The 19601-nt window shown below is 35.9% G+C and overlaps 1 protein-coding gene across 1 annotated transcript in view; it reads left to right on the forward strand.

The window, feature by feature from the left end:
- Nucleotides 1-1069: 1069 nt before the first annotated feature.
- LOC120305907 (deleted in malignant brain tumors 1 protein-like) overlaps nt 1070-19601 on the forward strand; it is a 33195-nt gene continuing 14663 nt past the window's right edge. Inside the window, exons 1-8 of the mRNA XM_039338365.1 lie at nt 1070-1167; nt 5821-5883; nt 7291-7329; nt 8382-8690; nt 10104-10124; nt 11384-11422; nt 13390-13698; nt 18127-18153. Of these exons, the coding sequence (XP_039194299.1) occupies nt 1119-1167; nt 5821-5883; nt 7291-7329; nt 8382-8690; nt 10104-10124; nt 11384-11422; nt 13390-13698; nt 18127-18153 (856 nt within the window). The 5' untranslated portion in view covers nt 1070-1118. The remainder of the gene's footprint in view (nt 1168-5820; nt 5884-7290; nt 7330-8381; nt 8691-10103; nt 10125-11383; nt 11423-13389; nt 13699-18126; nt 18154-19601) is intronic.

Below are 19601 nucleotides of genomic sequence, written 5' to 3' on the forward strand. Positions count from 1 at the left end.
TTTTTCTCCAGAATTCAGAAAACTGCCCATCCCTATTGTTTAAAATAAAGTTGGTTCCCCCTTGACTCAGAGCCCTACTTATCTGAACTGAAGTGAGGTTGTTGAATGGCATGTTCACAGAAAGTAAATATTATTTACTTCAGCTCTGTCTATTTAAGAATTTTTCCTTGCAGGTTAATACATTTGGGATGTGAGAGGAACCTTGGAGTCCTAGTGGATCATCACTTAAACATGAATTAACAATGTGCGACAGCAGCCAAAAAAAAGCTAATACAATCCTTGGTTGTATAAATAGAGGCATAGAATCAATATCACATGAAGTATTAGTACCGCATTATAAATCCTTAATTAAGACCACACTTGGAATTACTGCATCCAGTTTTAGAACAGAACAGAATAGAATAGAATAGAATAGAATAGAATAGAATAGAATAGAATAGTTGGAAGGAACTTTGGAAGTCTTCTAGTCAAACCCCCTAGTTAGGCAGGAAACCCTAAACCATTGCAGACAAATAGCTGTTCAATCTTTTTTTTAAAAACTTCCAGTGTTGGAGCATTCACAACTTCTGGAGGCAAGTTGTTCCACTGATTAATTGTTCTAACTATCAGGAAATTTCTTCTTAGTTCTGGGTTGCTTCTCTCCTTAATTGGCTTCCATTCATTGCTTCTTGTGCTGCCCACAGGTGCTTTGGAGAATAGCTTGACTCCCTCTTCTTTCTGTGGATGGCCTTGGAATGTCGCCCTAATGAGCAGATTATGCAGGTCTATTCTATCTTTTAAACCTAGTTGATTTTGTCTGGTTATGGTTTATTTTTTGACCTCTTCTATCTGAGGCACACCTAAGAGCTTTGTTATCAGAAAGAAATAGTCTACAATAAAAAGGAAGTAATTAGATTTTTATTGAGTATGGGGCAATGTTTTCTATAGTTCATGGAAACTTGTTATCACTGTGATGCTATTCTTGTTGGCAGACAAATAGATCATATATATGAATTGCAGATACTGATCCTTGAAAAAAATTATCATAAGAGTGAAGTAGAAAACCACACCCCTGCATTGCCACAAACTTTTAAATTCAGGTGCTGGTGGTCTGAACCTGAGACAGAAGTGTTGGGAAGATGGACACCACAATGAAGCTGTCTTGGATGGTGTTGTTAGTGTTTTCAGGTAAACTCTATGCTTAATCTTCTCCAGGGTGATTGCAATAGAGTGTAATAGATGGATCAGACTTCTTCATCCAAGTTTTCCAAAAAGGAACTGTTTTGAAAAGGTACAGGGACGGCTGAAACTGAATCTCTGCATTCTGTGTATCTTCAGCTAATTAAAAATGTTTACTATTAGAAAGCAGTGATCAGATTCCATATAAAGTAGTACATTCTGAATTGAATTATACAATTTAGCTTTATAGGAAAGTATATATATTTAAATGATTTCTATATCAAAATGAGCTCCATTCACCCCTTAACTTCCAAATTGTGCAACCTATTTTTCTCTTATTGCAAAGTTTTACTTTAAATATATGTTTAGCTAATATACTACCATCTATAATTTTTGGGGTGTCTTTTCAGATGTTAAGAATCTGTTAGTTATCAGAATTCTTCATGCTAAATCTTTATTAACTGTCTATTAACCAGCTTTATTAATCTTTATTAACTGTCTATTAATCAAGTTTTTTAAACAGTATAGATATTAGGATTTAATATTATATCAGTACATTCAATATCTCACTCAAGTCTCATGAGAAATAATTGATGAACATTCTTTGAATAATATTTTCATACCAGCTATGTATCTGCTTAATTGTCATGCCATCTAACCCATGATTGACTAGTATGCTAAGCAGAATATTGTGTCCAATTTTTCCAACTGCTTTGTTGCAGTTAAGGATTCTATATCTAAGCATTCCCAGTTATCTGTCAAAAATGGTATAAGATTAATTTGGCAAAAATTGTTCTTGATCTCTTTATGGCTTTCTCTGAAATTTTGGGTATCTCTGTAGAACTAACTGATCCGTTGTTCCCTAGACCAGTGGTTCTCAACCTGTGGGTCGGGACCCCATTTGGGGTCGAACGACCATTTCACGGGGGTCGCCAAACAACGCAGTCCGCCATTTTTTCCCCTTTTTCCTTAGCTGTGCTACTCCCTTTTATTCTATTGGCTTTTGAAAGCCAATAGAATAGACTCTCTTGAATAGAGTCTAATTCTATTGGCTTTCAAAAGCCAATAGGAATTGTTCAGGCTGTCTCTGCCCTGCTGAGCCCGCCAAAAGTCCCATTCTGCAAACGGTGCTGCACCAGTTGAGTAGTCCTCGACTTACGACCGGTGGAGTAGTCCTTGACTTACAACCGGTGGAGTAGTCCTCGACTTACGACCGGTTGGGGGTCGCGGCATTAAAAAGGTTGAGAACCACTGCCCTAGACCCTAGTTTCTCCTTTGTTTCAACATAAGGAATATTTTGCCCTATTTGGTCATCTGGCATTTCCATGGTTTTCCTGAGAATCTGTTCTTCAGAATTTCTTAAGAATAATACATAAAGCTTCAGCCAGACAAACAATTGGTTTTTTAAATGCCTAAGGATATATAATTCTTGAGGGTGAAATTTAAACTCCTTTAAAATAGATAAGTGCTGTGTGATTATGTTTCTTTCCATCTCAAGTTTCAATTTTGAACTTTATCCTGTTCATTACAACTGTGCCTCTTGCTCTCTTATTGGTGAAAGTGGCAATGCATTAGCTGTCGATTAGTTCAGCATTTCTTTATAATATGCTAGGATTTAATTCTCTTAGTTCAGTGCCCCCCTCCCCCACCTTTTGGACACCAGGGACTAGTTCCCAGGAGAGAGGTTTTTCTGCGGAATGGGGGAACGTGGTTTTGCATGCTGCCTGGATCCTGGGGATGGGGCTTCGTTTGTTTGCATGGCCCAGTTTCTGGCATGCCATGACCTGGTGCTGGTCCACTGAAGATGTTACCTAGCCTGGTAACAAAATGTTCAGAAACCAACCCACAAGCTCGGAGAACGAACCTTCACCCTCATCCTACACCCGAGCTATAGATATTCACCATAATTGTATCTTGTTATTCTTAACATTCCTAGCTAATCTCCATTCATTTTGAGCACTTATTCACTGCACTTTCATGCAACCTGTATGTACTTTGGTAGTTTATCTGCCCATCTCTTTGTTATAGCTTTATTTGTTTGTTTCCAGATCTTTCCTAAGCTTTTCATGTAGCCATGCTGGCCATCTTCTTGTATTCATTCTTCTGCCTTTTAAAATTAGGATGGTCCCTGCAATATCACTAAGTTCATTCATTAGTATTTCTGGGCAGTTGTGGATATTTTAACATGTACTGTGTTACTTCTCCTCTGTTTGTATTCTTTCTCCTGAACGAATTTTATAATTGTTATATTTCAGTTATGGAAAACAGACCCTGAAGTGTCTGTTATAGTTTTTTCTGTGTGTGTGCCTTCAATTCAGTGCTGAGTCCTGGGGACTGCATAGACCAGGGCTCTTCAAACTTGGCCCTTTTATGACTTGTGGACTTCAATTCCCAGAATTCCTCAGCCAGGCATGCTGGCTGAGGAATTCTGGGAGTTGAAGTCCACAAGTGATAAAAGGGCCATGTTTGAAGACTCCTGGCATAGACAAATCCCTGCATTTTTCTTGGAAAGATTTCAGAAGTGATTGGCTAACGTTTCCTTCCTAGGGCTGACAGAGATGGACTGGCCCAGGGTTAGAAAAATTCACGAGAAGGCCATTTTAGTCTTCAGGTTCTTGAACTTCCATACTAGCTATACAAAGTGTGCTTGTAGATATTATCTGTGTATGATTTGTTGTCACATAAATTGTTTTTTTTTCTTCCATTAAATCATATCCAATTTGTGGACACTGCCTAGCTCAGTCCCTGAAGTTTTCTTGGCAAGGTTTTTCAGTGATTGGCCATTTCCTCCTTCTGTGGGCTGAGAGAAAGTGACTAGCCCAAGGTCATCCAGCTGGCTTTGTGCCTAAGGAGGGACTAGAACTATTCTAGCATGATACCTTAACCACTACACCACCCTGGTTCTCTAAATTGTTTATTATATTTATTTACTACATGCACCATCACACAATCCATGTTTCTAAATGGTTTACAAGCAAAAACCTAAAAAATGCCCTACAATTCAATAAAACAACCTACTTAAAACACAACATCTAATCCCAGTTTTAAAAAAAACATTATCTCATTGCCATCCACTGACATTTATGCCTAATAAAATGCCTAAATAAAAATATTTTAGCAACCCTTCTTGTTGTTTCATTTGACGTTGTTATTAATCCTATCTGAAAGAGACATACATAAAATAAAAATGAAGAATTCACCACATGCATAAATAAAAGGGAGAAAGATACATTTACAGACTCAGTAAACATATAAAAAAGAGCCACAGTGTCTTTTTTTTTTTAATCTTTAAAGCCTAAATGCCTTTACACCTCCAGGTTATTTAAAGGAGCACCTTTTCTTTATGTGCATGCCCAGATTTTAAAAGTGTTTGTCTAACAAGGTCCCTACCAGCAAAAAAGGAGAAGGGGGAACTTGCAAAGGAGAAAGCTTTTTCTGTGGTGGTGCCCTAATTCTGGAATTATTTTCTAAGGAAGTTTTAAATGATGCCCATCCTAGCATCATTTTGGTGCCAGGTGAAGACTTTTTTCCAAGCTTTAGCATTTGCTAAATTGTAATTGCATTTTAACTTATATTGCTTTACATATTGAATGGCTGACTAGTTGCTGACTAGTTTATATGAGGTTTTCATTTTGCCCTTCGTTTGATTTTGTTGTATACACATTTTATTCTAAACTATGTAGAGAGTTCACCTTTCAAAATGTTAAAGAAATAAATAAAGGCATAACCTATAACTCATTTTTTCAGCCACCTGTGTACATTTTATGAAACTTTGCAAGAAAAAAAAACAAGTTAAAAATGGGTGGCAAATATAGATACAGCTCAGAAAATGAAAGGTCTTAATCAAGTTCCGATTTAATATTCATGTATGTTGAGTTACCAGCATAATATGATAGTTGAGTAGGTTGATCTGTCATATAATGCAGAACTGATGTTCCTTTTCTAACTTAGACACACTTTCCTGCCATCACAAGTGTACAAAATCAGGAAAATACTCCTGCAATTTTAGCCTTTATGTAAAGAGGAAAAATGCCCATGAATTTTAGTTTAATCAACCATTAATTTGGGTGTCTGGACATAGTATTTTGTCTGCTTGAATCCATATTTGCTTTTTCAGGAATAGTGGCAATGGGAAGAGAAAGTTTTCTTTATATTATTCAAACCAGCTAGAGAGGATTTGGGTTTGTATTATGTTCTTTGGTTTGTGTGCAAGGCAGAGAGAAAGAGACTTTACATCTTCCTTACACTTCACTGCTATTATACATACATGTAACTTGAATTGTGTACTTGCTTTGTATTATTTTATTAATCATGATTGCTTATTTGACAAATGTATAAAATAGATAAGTGAGGCATGCAATATGATAGGTTATATTGTTAGGTTTTAGTTGTCAGAGTAATTTGTAAGCATTCACTAAGCTTTCCAGTTTACATGATATATTCATTTAAAATTATCTGGAAAAATATTTTGCAATGTCATCTAAATTCATGAACGCAAGGGTGTCAAACTCGCAACGTCATGTGACGTGTCACGATGTATTGCAACTTTTTTTCCATTGCCAGCAATGGGGTGGGCACTGTTTTGGCATGACTCATCCGGCCTTTGGGCCAGCAGTTTGACACCCCTGGATTAGCATTTTGATTCTATTATTGCTTCTACAGGTAATTCAGCAATAACACCAGCAATAAGATGGCCAAGACCAGCCCTAGAAAAAACTCCTGTCTGTAAGTTTTTTACTTTTTTTAAATAACATTGTTGCTGCTGAAAACTCTGCTGAGACATTTACTGCCATGCTTATACATATTTACACTCCGGTATCCATAATTTGCTTTAAAGATATATAGTATATTATATAAGATAAAGTACTGTATCTCTACAGCAAATTTCTTTCTAGATTTGCCTCAATCATAATTTCAAATATGTAATTTTGACAGAGCACAGATAATGTCTCTCCACAGCATCCTGACTCTTTTGACATTGCCTTATTGTGTGAACCAGTTCATGCACCAAACCAAATGGAGAAATGATGGTTGAGGCAATTGGCTTTGGACTGAACTGCAGTCCCCATATCAATTCCCCTCCAGTATCAGATTCACCCAGGTGATGTGGCCAAAGGCTTATTTCTATATGTTTAAGAGGGGATTGCAAATATTTAGAAAAAGGAGCTTGAGAATTCATGGGAATGCATGTAAAACCCGTCCCCAAACCATTAAATAACAGGAAATGCCTCTGCAGGGGTCTTTGGGTAACTACAAATATAGGAACTTAAACCCTGATAATGTGGGGATCAGCTACAATGTAAGGAAACTGGGTGGTCCTTGGGGCTCTCTGAGCTTGGTTGTTTTCTTGCAGAGGTTTCATTACCCAAACTAGGTAACCTCATCAATGCTACCTCTCATTTCAACCCTGAGCTACAAATATTCTCCTTTAAAGGAACTGGGTCTTCAGTGGCATCTCTAATTTTGTTGCTCTGTTTGTTTATCCGAAGAATTTTCAGTTACAGAGCAGCAATATATTAAGCAATACTCCATTGATCCATTTCAAACCAATGTTTAGTTCCCCATTTATTTTCAGTTATCATACAAAAATGAGTTTTATAGTTACTTTTGAGTTTATAAAGAATTACAGGTAGAGATACCATTATGTGAAAGGTAGGGATCTTGTAAAATTGTTCAGATGCAATCTCTAAAATTAATTTGGGGCGCCCCCCTGAGGGCATCAGTTGCTACAACAAGATATGTGGAAAATCACTACGCCCAGAATAACTGCTTTGCAGTTCCAACTCCCTTAAGATTTTTAAAAGCAGCAAGCTGAATTTGGTTATTTATCCTTGTCTTTAATTATTCTTATTTGTTGATTACATGAGAGATGGAGTGGTTCATAAAATGAAGCCTTTAAAAAAAGTGTGTGTGTGTATATATATCTAACTGGTTAGATAGAAGTATGAAGTAAAATGAAAGTTATTGTGATATTTTCTAATTTAATATATTATTAATATATGTGGCTATATTCCACGTGGGATGCTATTCCTTTTTTATATTATACTATTTTCTTTCAAGTTGTTTTCATTAAGAAAATTTTGTACGTGTGTGTACATAGATAGATATCAAATAAGTTTTTCTTTTTTTCAGTTCATTTTCCAGAAACCATATTACCTGATTACAGAAGAGGTAATATTATACACTGTGCTTTCATATAATTTGCTAACATGAAAAAAGGTTATGCTTGATATCCAGAAATCACAAATAATTTGGATGTTACCTATGGCATTTCTTTCTGTTTCTGATTATAGTTATGTTTACAATAACACTATCGTTTAGTTTAGTTTCAAGGACTATTTATTTAAGTTAAGCTTTCATATCTGGCCTGTAAGATTCCAGAAGATCACGGGATGGCCCCACAGTAATATAAAACTCTGATTTTGCAGCCATCTGGTAGTGTGGGTTTTTACAGCCGAATTTTGCTAGATTGATTTTTTTCCCTCATAGATTTGCTAATGTTACACATAGTACACATAGTAATAAGGATGCTATAGTTAACAATTGAAAATAAAATTTTACCCTAATGGTTATAGGCTAGAGTAAGACCCAAGAAACCACAGGTTAATTCGATTTGCAGTCTGGGACTGGTAAAAACCTAATAGTGTAAGTCCTAACCAAAGACCAAAGAGCTGTTAAGGTAACATCTGAATATATAGGCAGTTCCAAGTAAGGTGGTTTTTTGCAAAGTCAAAATATTCAGGTCTGAAAATTTTCCTATATCTAGGCAGCCCTTTGGGTATTGCTCCAAGGGCTCCTGTTAACTATTGGTATAGCCACTGTTGTTGTTGCTATCATTTCTCTTGTAATCTTTTTGGGCCTCTGTGTTGGAGATGCTGTAAATTGAAGCACAAAATCTCAATATGCCTATTTTCTCTCAATGTCTTCAAAAAAAGAAAACTAGCACTGTTGAATACAGTTGTATTAAAAATGTTAATTTTCTAGCAACAATATAGAAGAGATTGTCATCATCTTCTTAAATTCTCTTAAAATTCCCAAACAAGTATACATTTGGCATTTCCTAATGCTCTCCCAAAAAACTTGATCCCAACAGATCCAGCCCTGATTATTTGTTTTGAGATCAGTCAAGGTTGACTGGTGCTGGATATCACATCATATCTGCATATTAAATTTGTGAATCATCAGGAAGACGATACTAACTGATTCATTAATTAAATTTTAAGACCTCCGACTGGTAAATGGACGGGATAACTGTCAAGGCCGTGTTGAAGTTCGGCGTAACTACGAAGAATGGGGAACAGTTTGTGATGATTTATGGAATCTAACCGATGCGACTGTAGTATGCAGACAGCTCGGATGTGGACAAGCTATTGCAGCTAAAGGTGACGCATATTTTGGACAAGGATATGGTCCTATTCTCCTGGATGATGTTCAGTGCCGAGGATATGAATCCTATCTGTGGGAATGTGAAACTTCAGGCTGGGGAAATCATAACTGCGGCCACGGTGAGGATGCTGGTGTTATTTGTTCAGGTACGTTCCCATCCTCTGAGACCAATACACATATTTTATATAATATTTTTTTTCATTGGTGGTTAATGTTGAGAGTTTATACATCTTAGTGTTGTAACTTAATATCCTCACTCATCTAATCAAAGTCCAGGATATGGTCAAACACAGAAGAAAATGATGGCTATAAAATTGTAAAGGGAAAGGATTCAGTAAGAAAAGATAGGCAAAATTAGATTAGATAGGCAAAATTCTGATTAGATTCAGAAATATAAATGTACAGCAACCTTTACCTAAAGAAAAATGTCATGCCAGCCTGGCATAAAGTTAACTTGTTGCACTATGTTGTGAAGATCCCGAGGGGGGGGGAGGGAAGAGCCAGGTTTTAAGAGTTCGTTTAAATACATTGGGGTCCATATGAGTCTCAGGAAGGACCTCATTTAAGAGGACAGGTGCTGTAACAGACCTCTGCTTTCTCGATCCCATGAAGTGATACCATCTAGATCAGGGTTAGTCAACCTTGGCTCTTTTATGACTCGTGGACTTCAACTCCCAGAATTCCTGAGCCAGCCACGCTGGCTCAGGAATTCTGGGAGCTGGTCCAAGAGTCATAAAAAAGCCAAGGTTGACTACCCCTGATCTACATGATGGAATCCAAAGCATGCTGACTCTGATTGCATAGAACGGAGCCACAGAATCCACAGGAGATAGGCATTTCCTCAGATTAAAAAGCCTCAAAGCCATTAAGGGTTTTACAAGTGATAACCAGAATTTTGAATCTACGCCAAAGCCTGCTGGTAACCAGTGCAGTTGTCAAAACACAAACGTGGGCAACTCAGGAAAATATACCTGAGTAATGGTTAAACAGAGGAAGCCACAAAGAGATCATGCTCTCTGCAGGGAATTTTAGGACAGGATGGATAAATATAAGCCAGGATTCTATCTAGAGAGAGCAGTAAAAGAACATGTGGCCCAGTGAATCTACTGAGTCATCACCACAAAGCTATGTGGTAGTACAGGGGAGTATTTTGATAATGCCTGGCAGAGCAGCAGATGTATAATTCCCTCAAATTAAACATTAACACCACCATCCCTGAAACAGTCACAGAATACCACCAGAAAATCTTGTATTCAAGCAGAATTAGCTACATAATGATGGCAGTGCAGGCAAATAGAGCCTTTTAATTACATTGAATAGTTATGGGGAAACATAGCCTCTTCACTTTTTTTTGCCCTCTTGAAGTGCTCTCTTGAAACCAAATAGTTGGCACAGAAATAAGTACAAGTGAGTAAATTTTGCAGCTGTAGCAGAACAAAGCAAACACTATTCTTCTGGTCATTGTATCCATTTTACAAGTGATGTGATAAGAAATGGACATGCATATCAATACAGTCATTGTGTGGCTAAACTACTAAATCTCTTTTTTTCTTTTTCAGGGAGTGCTTATCCAACATCAGGTAATGCTGAGACATTCGAAGTGTATTTCAATGTATGTTTTGATTATTTGAAGATCCACAGTTGAGTGGACAATTTGGAGATGAAGGAGGGGAGTGTTCCAGGAGTCACCTGACCAACATGATGCTATCCAAATAAGCCAGTATTCTCCAGTTCTTCATCTGGGCTCTTGTTTCATTTTAGAAAGATGTGATTTTCTCCTTGAAAATGAGAGTATATGTGACAATGTTGGACTATTCCTTTGCATCCAGAAAGCCTTTACACTCAGGGACAAATTTCTCACAATAAAATCTGGACCATCCAGTGTTATGGTAATTTGGGTATTTTCATGTACAGCAAAACGAGCAAAGCAAAATACTTTTTGTTTGCTTGATGAAATACAGTAAGTGCAAAATGTTTCATCTTTACTCTTCGTTTATTGACATACTTTGGATTGCTAACAATAGATAATTTTGAAATAACATCTGCAAAACAGGGTATGAGGATCCGACTATAAAATGTAAACTAATTTGGCAACTAGTCTTTGCTTTGTATGTGTTTCAGTTTTTGTTATTTAGTCATACAACACACATTTCTATTAAGTTGATTAAGTGCTGTCAAGTCAGTGATAACTCTTAACAACCACATAGATTTTCCCCATGATGATCTGTCCCTAATCTGGATTTTCAGGTCTTTGAACGGTGAACCCATCACCATTGTAATGGAGCCTATCCATCTCCTATCACAAATTTACCTTTATTGATTATGACCTATTCAGGGTTTTACTGTGGTAATAAAATACACTTTAGTGTACAACATACTATTATAAATTTAGTATGTTATATTATGGCAGAAAATGTTGCTATCTAAACACATTGATCCAAAATAGAGTGGATAATATATTATCGCATTCAAGTTCCAAGTCAAATCTAATGATTTCAGAGTGGATCGAAGATGCTTTAAAAAATTCCAAGCATGTTTTCCTGTGCAAGCTATTTTTGACTCTTCAAGCATTGCAGATCTCTATTTTTCATTATTTAACTACTACACTGTGAAAACAAGCAAAGAAACAAAAACTCCTATTTGGTGATTGCAGAGTATTTCATGACATAGTATATTTGTTACTATGATTGAATGTTCAGTAATGTCAACTTTCATTATCAAAATCTGAAAATCAATCTGCTTTTAACCTTATATATTATGCTATTGTGGTTACAGAATTAACTTCGTGCATTATCTATCACTCTAGCCTATCTCATACTTTATCTTTGTTCACTGGCAGGTCCTCACTGGACACCACCAGTATCACCAGCACCACTTGGTAAGAAAACTTTGGGGATTTATTTCATCTGTTAAATGTAATCCATTTGGAGTAGAAGAGCCTTTTCCTGTGTACTTGTGATCCCGTACTAGAGAACACAGTATTATTTACCGTTGAATTCTCAACAACTTTTAAAAAATACACAATTGCTTGGCTTCAAGATATATAGCTATTTCTAAATTTCCTTTTATATTGTTAAATACGTGATGAGAATGAGTACTATGCATTTAATGTCATATATCTGGGTGGTTCTATGAAAAAGAAAGAGACTTCACCCAGAGTTTTACCAATTTGTTGTTCATTTGTTCAGTCACTTTTGATACCATATGACCAAAGGGACACCATTACACTAGGACTGTTTTGTCAACAATTGCTTCTTTGAACTAGACTGTAATGTTTCTCTGTATCATATGTGTATGTGTGTGTGTGGGGGGGGGTATATGCATATCCTTTGAGAGCTGAATGTGATGAAATTTAATTTTAATGTATGCTGGTTAGCATACATTTAAAATGACAATAAAGTTCTATTCTATTCTATTCTATTCTATTCTATTCTATTCTATTCCATTGACTCCTTGTTTTGTTGTTAGCAATGGAATCTAAGCATCTTGCCATCTTTTTGCTTCTTTTCAATTGCTTTCTTTTCTTCCACTGTCCAGGTCTTTTGTAATGACTCTTGTCTTTGAAATAAATTAAGTTCTGGCTATTGAAATTTTAGCTTCAACATTAGTACTTCCAGTAAATAGTCTGATTTTATTTCATTTAATGTCAGATGGCTTGTTCTTATGGTCTAAGATATTCTCAACCTATTGTCCAACACCAGAATTCAAAGGAGTGATTTTAATATTTAAAGTGACTTTAATGGCAACATCTGATTTTTATTCTGTGTATGATTCCATTTCAATTGTATGCAGTCATTGTATGGAATCATATAGTCAAACTTGCAATTAAGACTTTGTCCAAAGCTGAGTCTCAGGGTCAGTGGAAAAAGAGAATATGATGGTCCTAAAGAATACAGGCTGGCAAATTTTTGAAGCCATGGTCCATGCTTGTTTTTAAGTTTAAGTTTAAGCATAAAATGAAATTGGTGATTATTTTGTCAAAAGTATCTCCATGTAGTTGAGTTTACAATATTTGCATTTATTTAGAATATTTGAGAAATGTCTTATGATGTAACAACAGATTTCTTTGTCCATGAAAGACCTCAAGCAAAAAAAAAACATTTCAATAAGAGTATGAGGGACAGCACAGCACATACAGGTAGTCCTCAACTTATGACCACCATTGAGCCCAAAATTTCTGTTGTAAAGTGAGACATTTGTTAAGTGAGTTTTGCTCCATTTGCAACTTTTCTTGCTTCAGTTGTTAAGTGAATCACTGAATTTGTTAAGTTAGTAGCCCGGTTGTTACGTGAATCTGATTTCCCCATTGACTTTGCTTGTCCAAAGGTGCAAAAGATGATCACAGTAACGGTCATAAATGTGAACCAGTTTTCAAACATCTGAATTTTGATCGCATGATCATGGGTATGGTGGGAAGGTTGTAACTGTGAAAAACGGTCACTTTTTCAGTGCTGTTGTAACTTTGAATGGTCACTAAATGAACTGTTGTAAGTTGAGGACTACCTGTACTACAAACTGGTTTTATCATTGTTTGGAGGACTTTCAAGGTTGTATATTTGAATAATTCATATACAGTGAAAATGCCCCATGTTCCATTCTTTCTAATCATGGTCTTACTCACTTAGGGTTTGTTTGTTTGTTTGTTTTTTGCTACTCTAGGATAGTGATAGCAGGCAGACATCCAAAAATTTACTCCCTATAAAGATAGAAATTTTCTCACATCTTTATATCTTGATTACTGTTGTTAACCCTGTTTCCTACTGAAAAGTACAATTGTAAAAAAAAAATTCCTCCAATGTCTGTGACTGTTTATGACTGAACAATATTATTTCTTTTTTCCTCTAGAGCTCCGATTAGTAAATGGAAGTCATAACTGTCAAGGGCGTGTTGAAATTAGGGATTATTATCAAGGTTGGGGGACTGTTTGTGATGATTTATGGGACCTGAATGATGCCAGTGTGGTATGCCGACAGCTTGGATGTGGATATGCCATCCAAGCAACACAAGGACCACGGTTTGGTCAAGGACATGGCCCTATTTACCTGGATAATGTTCAGTGCAGCGGGAATGAAAGCTATCTTTGGAAATGCGCAAGTGCAGGCTGGGGAAATCATAACTGCAATCACAATGAGGATGCTGGTGTTATTTGTTCAGGTACTTACTTGCTTTGTTATTGAAATAGAAATATTTTTATAACAATTTTATATTTACATATTTTAAATAGTTTGGCATGAGAGTTCTCATGCATCTGGTTTAAGAACATATAATTTAATAGCTAATGCAATATTCTAATTCAGCTACCTACAAACAATGAAGAAAGGATTTGATATGCAGCTGAAGGGTCCTGGAGAAAACAACTCATCAAAGAACCAAAAAGTTTTAATGTATCTTCAGGAATGATAGTTGCCAAAAGCAGAATCTCAAAGCAAGGCTGTCAGAGTACATATGGATCTCGAACAGGGAAGAACCAAAGATTCAGATTCTAGTTCTTAGTTTATGTTAGAAATTCTGTTTACATATGGCACCACAGATCAGACAAATAGTACAATCACCATGTGCTTTACTGCTTAACTTTTTAAAGTGTAACAGGAAACAGGAACCTCTACCTAGAATAAAAACACATAGAGTATATACCTGGGGTAGGCAATCTTGGCTCTTTGCTGGCTCAGGAATTCTGGGAGTTGAAGTCCATGAGTCATAAAAGAGCCAAGGTTGCCTACCCCTGGTATATACCATACATCCAAACTTGTAAACATTGGCATCTACTGGCTGAACACTATTATAGTTGTTGCACAAAAATACATCCCAACAATGAATTCCAATAGTTTATCATAGAGTTCAGTGACTAGCCAGTGCCCCTTAGCATTCTACTTCACACAGCTATAATGGTTATAGTTTTGTAGGAAAACTCATGTAAGATGCATTAAGCTGCTGGACAGCATATTCTTTTGCTAGAGTCGTAAGTGTCATGATTAAAACTAAAGTGACATAATTTTCTTGTATAAGCCCCCTTAAACACTTTGTGCAAGAAAACAGTCCTCTCAATTTCATAGTTTATGTGTCAGTTTAATGCCCAATTGAAAAGTTGGGACAATGTTTACCTAACTTTCTGGAAAAGAATAATTCCTGAACATCTTTTGTTAGGTAAGGATGCAAAGGTTAGATATATAATCTCCCTGCTTTCTCTTTCCAAATAATCACTAACAGCAGGCAACTTGGTTTTCTTTTTTTTAAAACTGGCTTAATAGCATACTGCCATGATTGCACAATTATTGTGCCGCAGGCAAATATCCAAGATAAGCCAGGAAGTCAAAACTGAACCAAGAAATCTAAGAAACAACCTAGCAAATCATATGGAACAAGTAGAAATCAAAGTGAAAGACAGATGTCATGTCACAGAAATGATCAAAAGAATAGTTGGGCCCAAGAACCATTTCTAAAGCTGGAACTAAGTGAGCCGAACAGAGAAAGCCAAGTTACACACCCTTCTATCAGGAAGTCTTTCTGGATCCAGCAAGCCAAATAAATAAGAGACTTTTTATCATTCTTCTGATCAAAGCAAACTCACCAGTCAGCCTGAATGGGTGGGGCCAAGTAAGAGGTTAAGGCACTTCAGGGTCATTCCCATAATTCAAATACCAGTACTCAACATGACAAGTAGTTTCCCATAAGTTGATTCTAGTTCCAGAAGCTTTTCACTCCCTAATTCTGTTAGATCTAATCTAACAGGTGTACTGTACAGGTAGTCTTCAACGTACAAAATTCATTTAGTGACAGTTCAAAGTTATAGCAGCACTGAAAAAAGTAACTTATGATCATTTTTTTACACTTATGACCCCTGCAAAATCCCCATGATCACGTGATCAAAATTCAGACATTTGGCAACTGACTCATATTTGTGACGGTTGCAGGGCCATGTGATTACCTTCTGCAAACTTCTGACAAGCAAAGACAATGGGGAAGTCAGATTCACTTAAGAACTGCAGTGATCCACTTAACACCCATGGCTCGAAAAGCCATACAATGTCTCACTTAGCAACAGAAATGTTGGGCTCAATTGTAGTCATAAGTCAAGGATTACCTGTATATGGACATCCTTAGCCAAACAGTTCATTCAACTCAGCAGACTTGGTCCTCTATAGATGCAGAGCCACCAAGCCATTTCCTTTGGGATAAATAGTGTTACACAGAGTACAGAAAAGAATAAGAAATTATAAGCTAAAGAAATAGAAACCCTGAAATACATTGCTTAAGCTTTTTTACACCATTCACTGTACATTTTCCCAATTTTCTTTTTTTGCTTCTCCACATCCCTACAACATTTCGTAAATTCCTTAAAGATTTTGGAAGTTCTAATCTCTTTGTTTTGGGAATCTTTTCAAAAGATATGCATCTATTCATTCTTAGTCCTATTTCTGCTTGTTCGATCACATGCACTTTCTAAGTACCCCATTGACATTGTATTCAATTTACTTTTATATTTCTCCTGACATACCCAATTTTCATTTCCATACAGCAAAGTGGACAAATGCACACTATTATACATAGCTGTTTTTACTTTTTTCCCCAACAAATGTTCTTTATTTACAACAAAACATGAAGCACACACTATCATTCAATTGTTACTTGTACATGTCAAAACTTCTCCATCCACTTCCTCACTTTTAGGAAATGTTCTACCAAACTATACACATTTGTCTACTTGCTCCAATGTTGTCAAATAAAAGTTTTTACATTTATGTTAAACTTCCAACTATTTATTCAATTTTCCGTAGGGAGAGGGGAACTTCTTAAACAATCATCCTTAATGTCTTCATGCTGAACTATTCACCAAATGTTTCATTCATTCTCATGCATGTTTATTTCTATCAGAGCCACTATTACATTCATTAAAGAAAACCCTCAATTCTGCATTTATGGAAACATTCCATAGTTTGAATTTTACTCACATTACACCATGATTTCTTTGACTTAGCAAAGATACATTTAAATATTTTTCTCTCATTTATTGTGGTGATGTCACTGTCTAGAGTAGAGGGGAGAGTAAAGAAGAGCCTATCATGGGAGCAAGTGACAGGGGCCAGAATTTTGAAGTCTTTATCTGCCTGTTTCCAAGAGTATGGAATTAGTCTGGCAAGATCTTTTAAGTAGATAATCAACAATAAATTTTATTTTATTTTTTTAAAAAAAAAACACTTTGGCCTACTTCACAGAGTTGTTCTGGTTTTTTGCCCCTGACATTTATGCATTTCTTATTGACATGCTGAAGATCAAACATTGGCTTTGTCCAACCTATGCCCATATTGCATTTCCCGATTTTGTGGTAACAAGACCTGGTGGATCCCACGTTCAGAATTTGTCAACCCATTTGTATCCTTGAGCCAGGAAATCTAAGAAACAACCAAGTGAATCGTGCATGTCATGGAACAAGCAGAAATCAAAGATAGGTAACAAAGGAAGAGTTTTGTTTCAGCAAAAACAATCAAATCCTTTCTGATTTATATTCATTTCTATATTGCATTCTGTACACATGAACAGACATCAGCTTAAACAGCATATTCAGAATAAACAGATTTTCCTTGGCAGATATTCTTTAAACAGACACCCTCTCATTCATTCTTGGGTTTCTACCGTCTTGTTTTTCAGAAATGTCATTAAAACAGGGTTATTCTTGCAGATCCTAGGAGCAGAATGTTGTAATATTGTCGCACGGATACTAACATTCTCTAATTTAATTTATTAATGTTTCTAGTGCTAAATATTTTAAATAATGATGCTGGTATTTTTTTAACTTGACTTTCAAAGTTTAGATGTAGACCACTGACAATCATTTATAATGCACATATATTTATTTGTTACAGGCCAGCAACTTTTGTAAGCATAGCAGCAAAATCCAGTACTTTTTTTTCAAAATATATTGCTTTTTATTTTGCTACTTTGCAGCAATTCATGTCCTTGGCACATATTAAAACAGTCATAAACTTTTATCTTTCAGGGAGAATCACTACAATGCCAGATAATGAAGACCCACTTAAAATATACTTTCATAACTAGTGTAAATTGGCAACATGGCAATGGGGGAGGGAAATTCACTTCCACTTTCCTATGGCATGTTGATCAACATAATCTGCTATTCACTAGTTTGGTTTACTTTATTGTTTACTGTTTAATGAGTTATCAAGCAAAATAAAATAAAATAATATAACAAGACTTACAAATCTTGCAGATCCGCATGGTCATGGAATCACTAACTTTTCCTAGTTTAATTTATTAATACTTCTAGCACAAAATATTTAAAAAATTATTATACTGGTATTCTTTTAACTTGACTTTCAAGGTTTAGACGCAAACCACAGACAGTCAATTACAATATACATAGGTTTATTTGTTACAGGCTAGCAACTTTTGTAAGCATAGCAGCAAAGTCAAGTACTTTTTTTTTTTAATTGTTACTTTTTCTTTTGCAAGCAAAGCCATAGACATACCAAATGAGTCCTAGGAATAGATGTCACAATATATTATTTCAACAGCAGTTCATTTCCTTGGTTCATATTAAATCAGTCATAAACTTTTCTCTTTCAGGGAGATTCACTACAACGCAAAGACCAGGTAACGAAGATCCACTTAAAATGTATTTTCATGAACAGCATAAATTGGCAATCGGGCAATGCCACTTTCCTATGGCATGTTGATTAACATAATCTGCTATTCAATATCCTAGTTTAGTTTATTGTTTACCGTTTACTCTAATGATGTATCAAGCAAAGTATGATAAAATAATACAAGCATATTAAAAAATATTCAATGAAATAATCAACTCTTGACAGTTGATCCCAATCTAATCTAGATAGGAAGCTCTCAGTTGAATGGCTTTAGCTATTAACTTGGCAGACTTTCTTACTTACGTGTGTTTCTACCTTGGAGGAAGTAAGCAAGGCTGTTGATGGGGTCCCAACGGGCTATCCTGTTAATTATCCATTGTGCTCTGCCTGAAGCATTTGGTTAGCAGTCAAAAAGGATATGACTGATGTCCTCTATTTGTGGTGCACCACAGATACAGATCTTCTCTGGATAAGATACTTGATAAAATTGCCCATAGTTTACCACAGTATCTGGGAACTCCATAACAAGTCCTCCCTACCTTTGGGACTACAGGTAGTTCTCAACTTACAACAGTTCATTTAGTGGCCATTCAAAGTTACAACAGCATTGATTTATTACCTTTTTCCATATTTACAACTCTTGCAACATCTCATGTGATCAAAATTCAGATGTTGGCAACTGACACATATTTATGATGGTTGCGGAGACTCAGGGTCATGGGATCACAAACCAAGTCATTGGGGAAGCTAGATTCACTTAACGATCATGTTACTAACCTCAATTCACTTGACAACTGTGTCAAGGAAGGTCTTAAAATGAGGCAAAATTCACTTAACAAATGTCTCATTTATCAACAGAAATTTTGAGCTTAATTGTGGTCATAAGTCAAGGACTACCCGTGTAATCCTTAATCCCCAGTGCAAATGAATCTGCCAATAGAATGACATCTATAGATTATAAGCAGGAAAAAGTCTAGGATACAATTTTTTGGAAAGGACTTCAAAGCCCCATAGCCAGTCCTATAGCTTAACTCTAATCCTTCTCTATTACTCCAATACTCCAGTATTAAGTATTCTCTGATGCTCTATGTATGTCCAATATTTTCAACTAATTCAAAAATTTAAGAAGATTGTTGGGCTATAACTCTATCGTATAAATTATTGTCTTCTTGTGCAGAGGGACTACTAGACTTCTTGTAAGGCTAATTAGGGAAAACCAAAGCAATGAACACAAAAAATCAGAGTGATGCTATTGAAAAGATTATTATGCTTTCTGTAATTATACCCATTTATGACCATTTCCCTCCAAAAATGTTTAGTATCATAGAATGCCATAAATACATGAGATTTATGTATAAGTCGTGTTCTTGGTTGAGGAAGAAAGAATTACAATCCATCTTTTTAAAGATATTTAACTTGACATTTTTAATAACGCACTTGAATTACAAAATCCAC

This window comes from Crotalus tigris, unplaced genomic scaffold (assembly GCF_016545835.1).
Source record: "Crotalus tigris isolate CLP2741 ecotype Arizona unplaced genomic scaffold, ASM1654583v1 scf7180000017536.10889498, whole genome shotgun sequence".
Classification (NCBI taxonomy): Eukaryota; Metazoa; Chordata; class Lepidosauria; order Squamata; family Viperidae; genus Crotalus; species Crotalus tigris.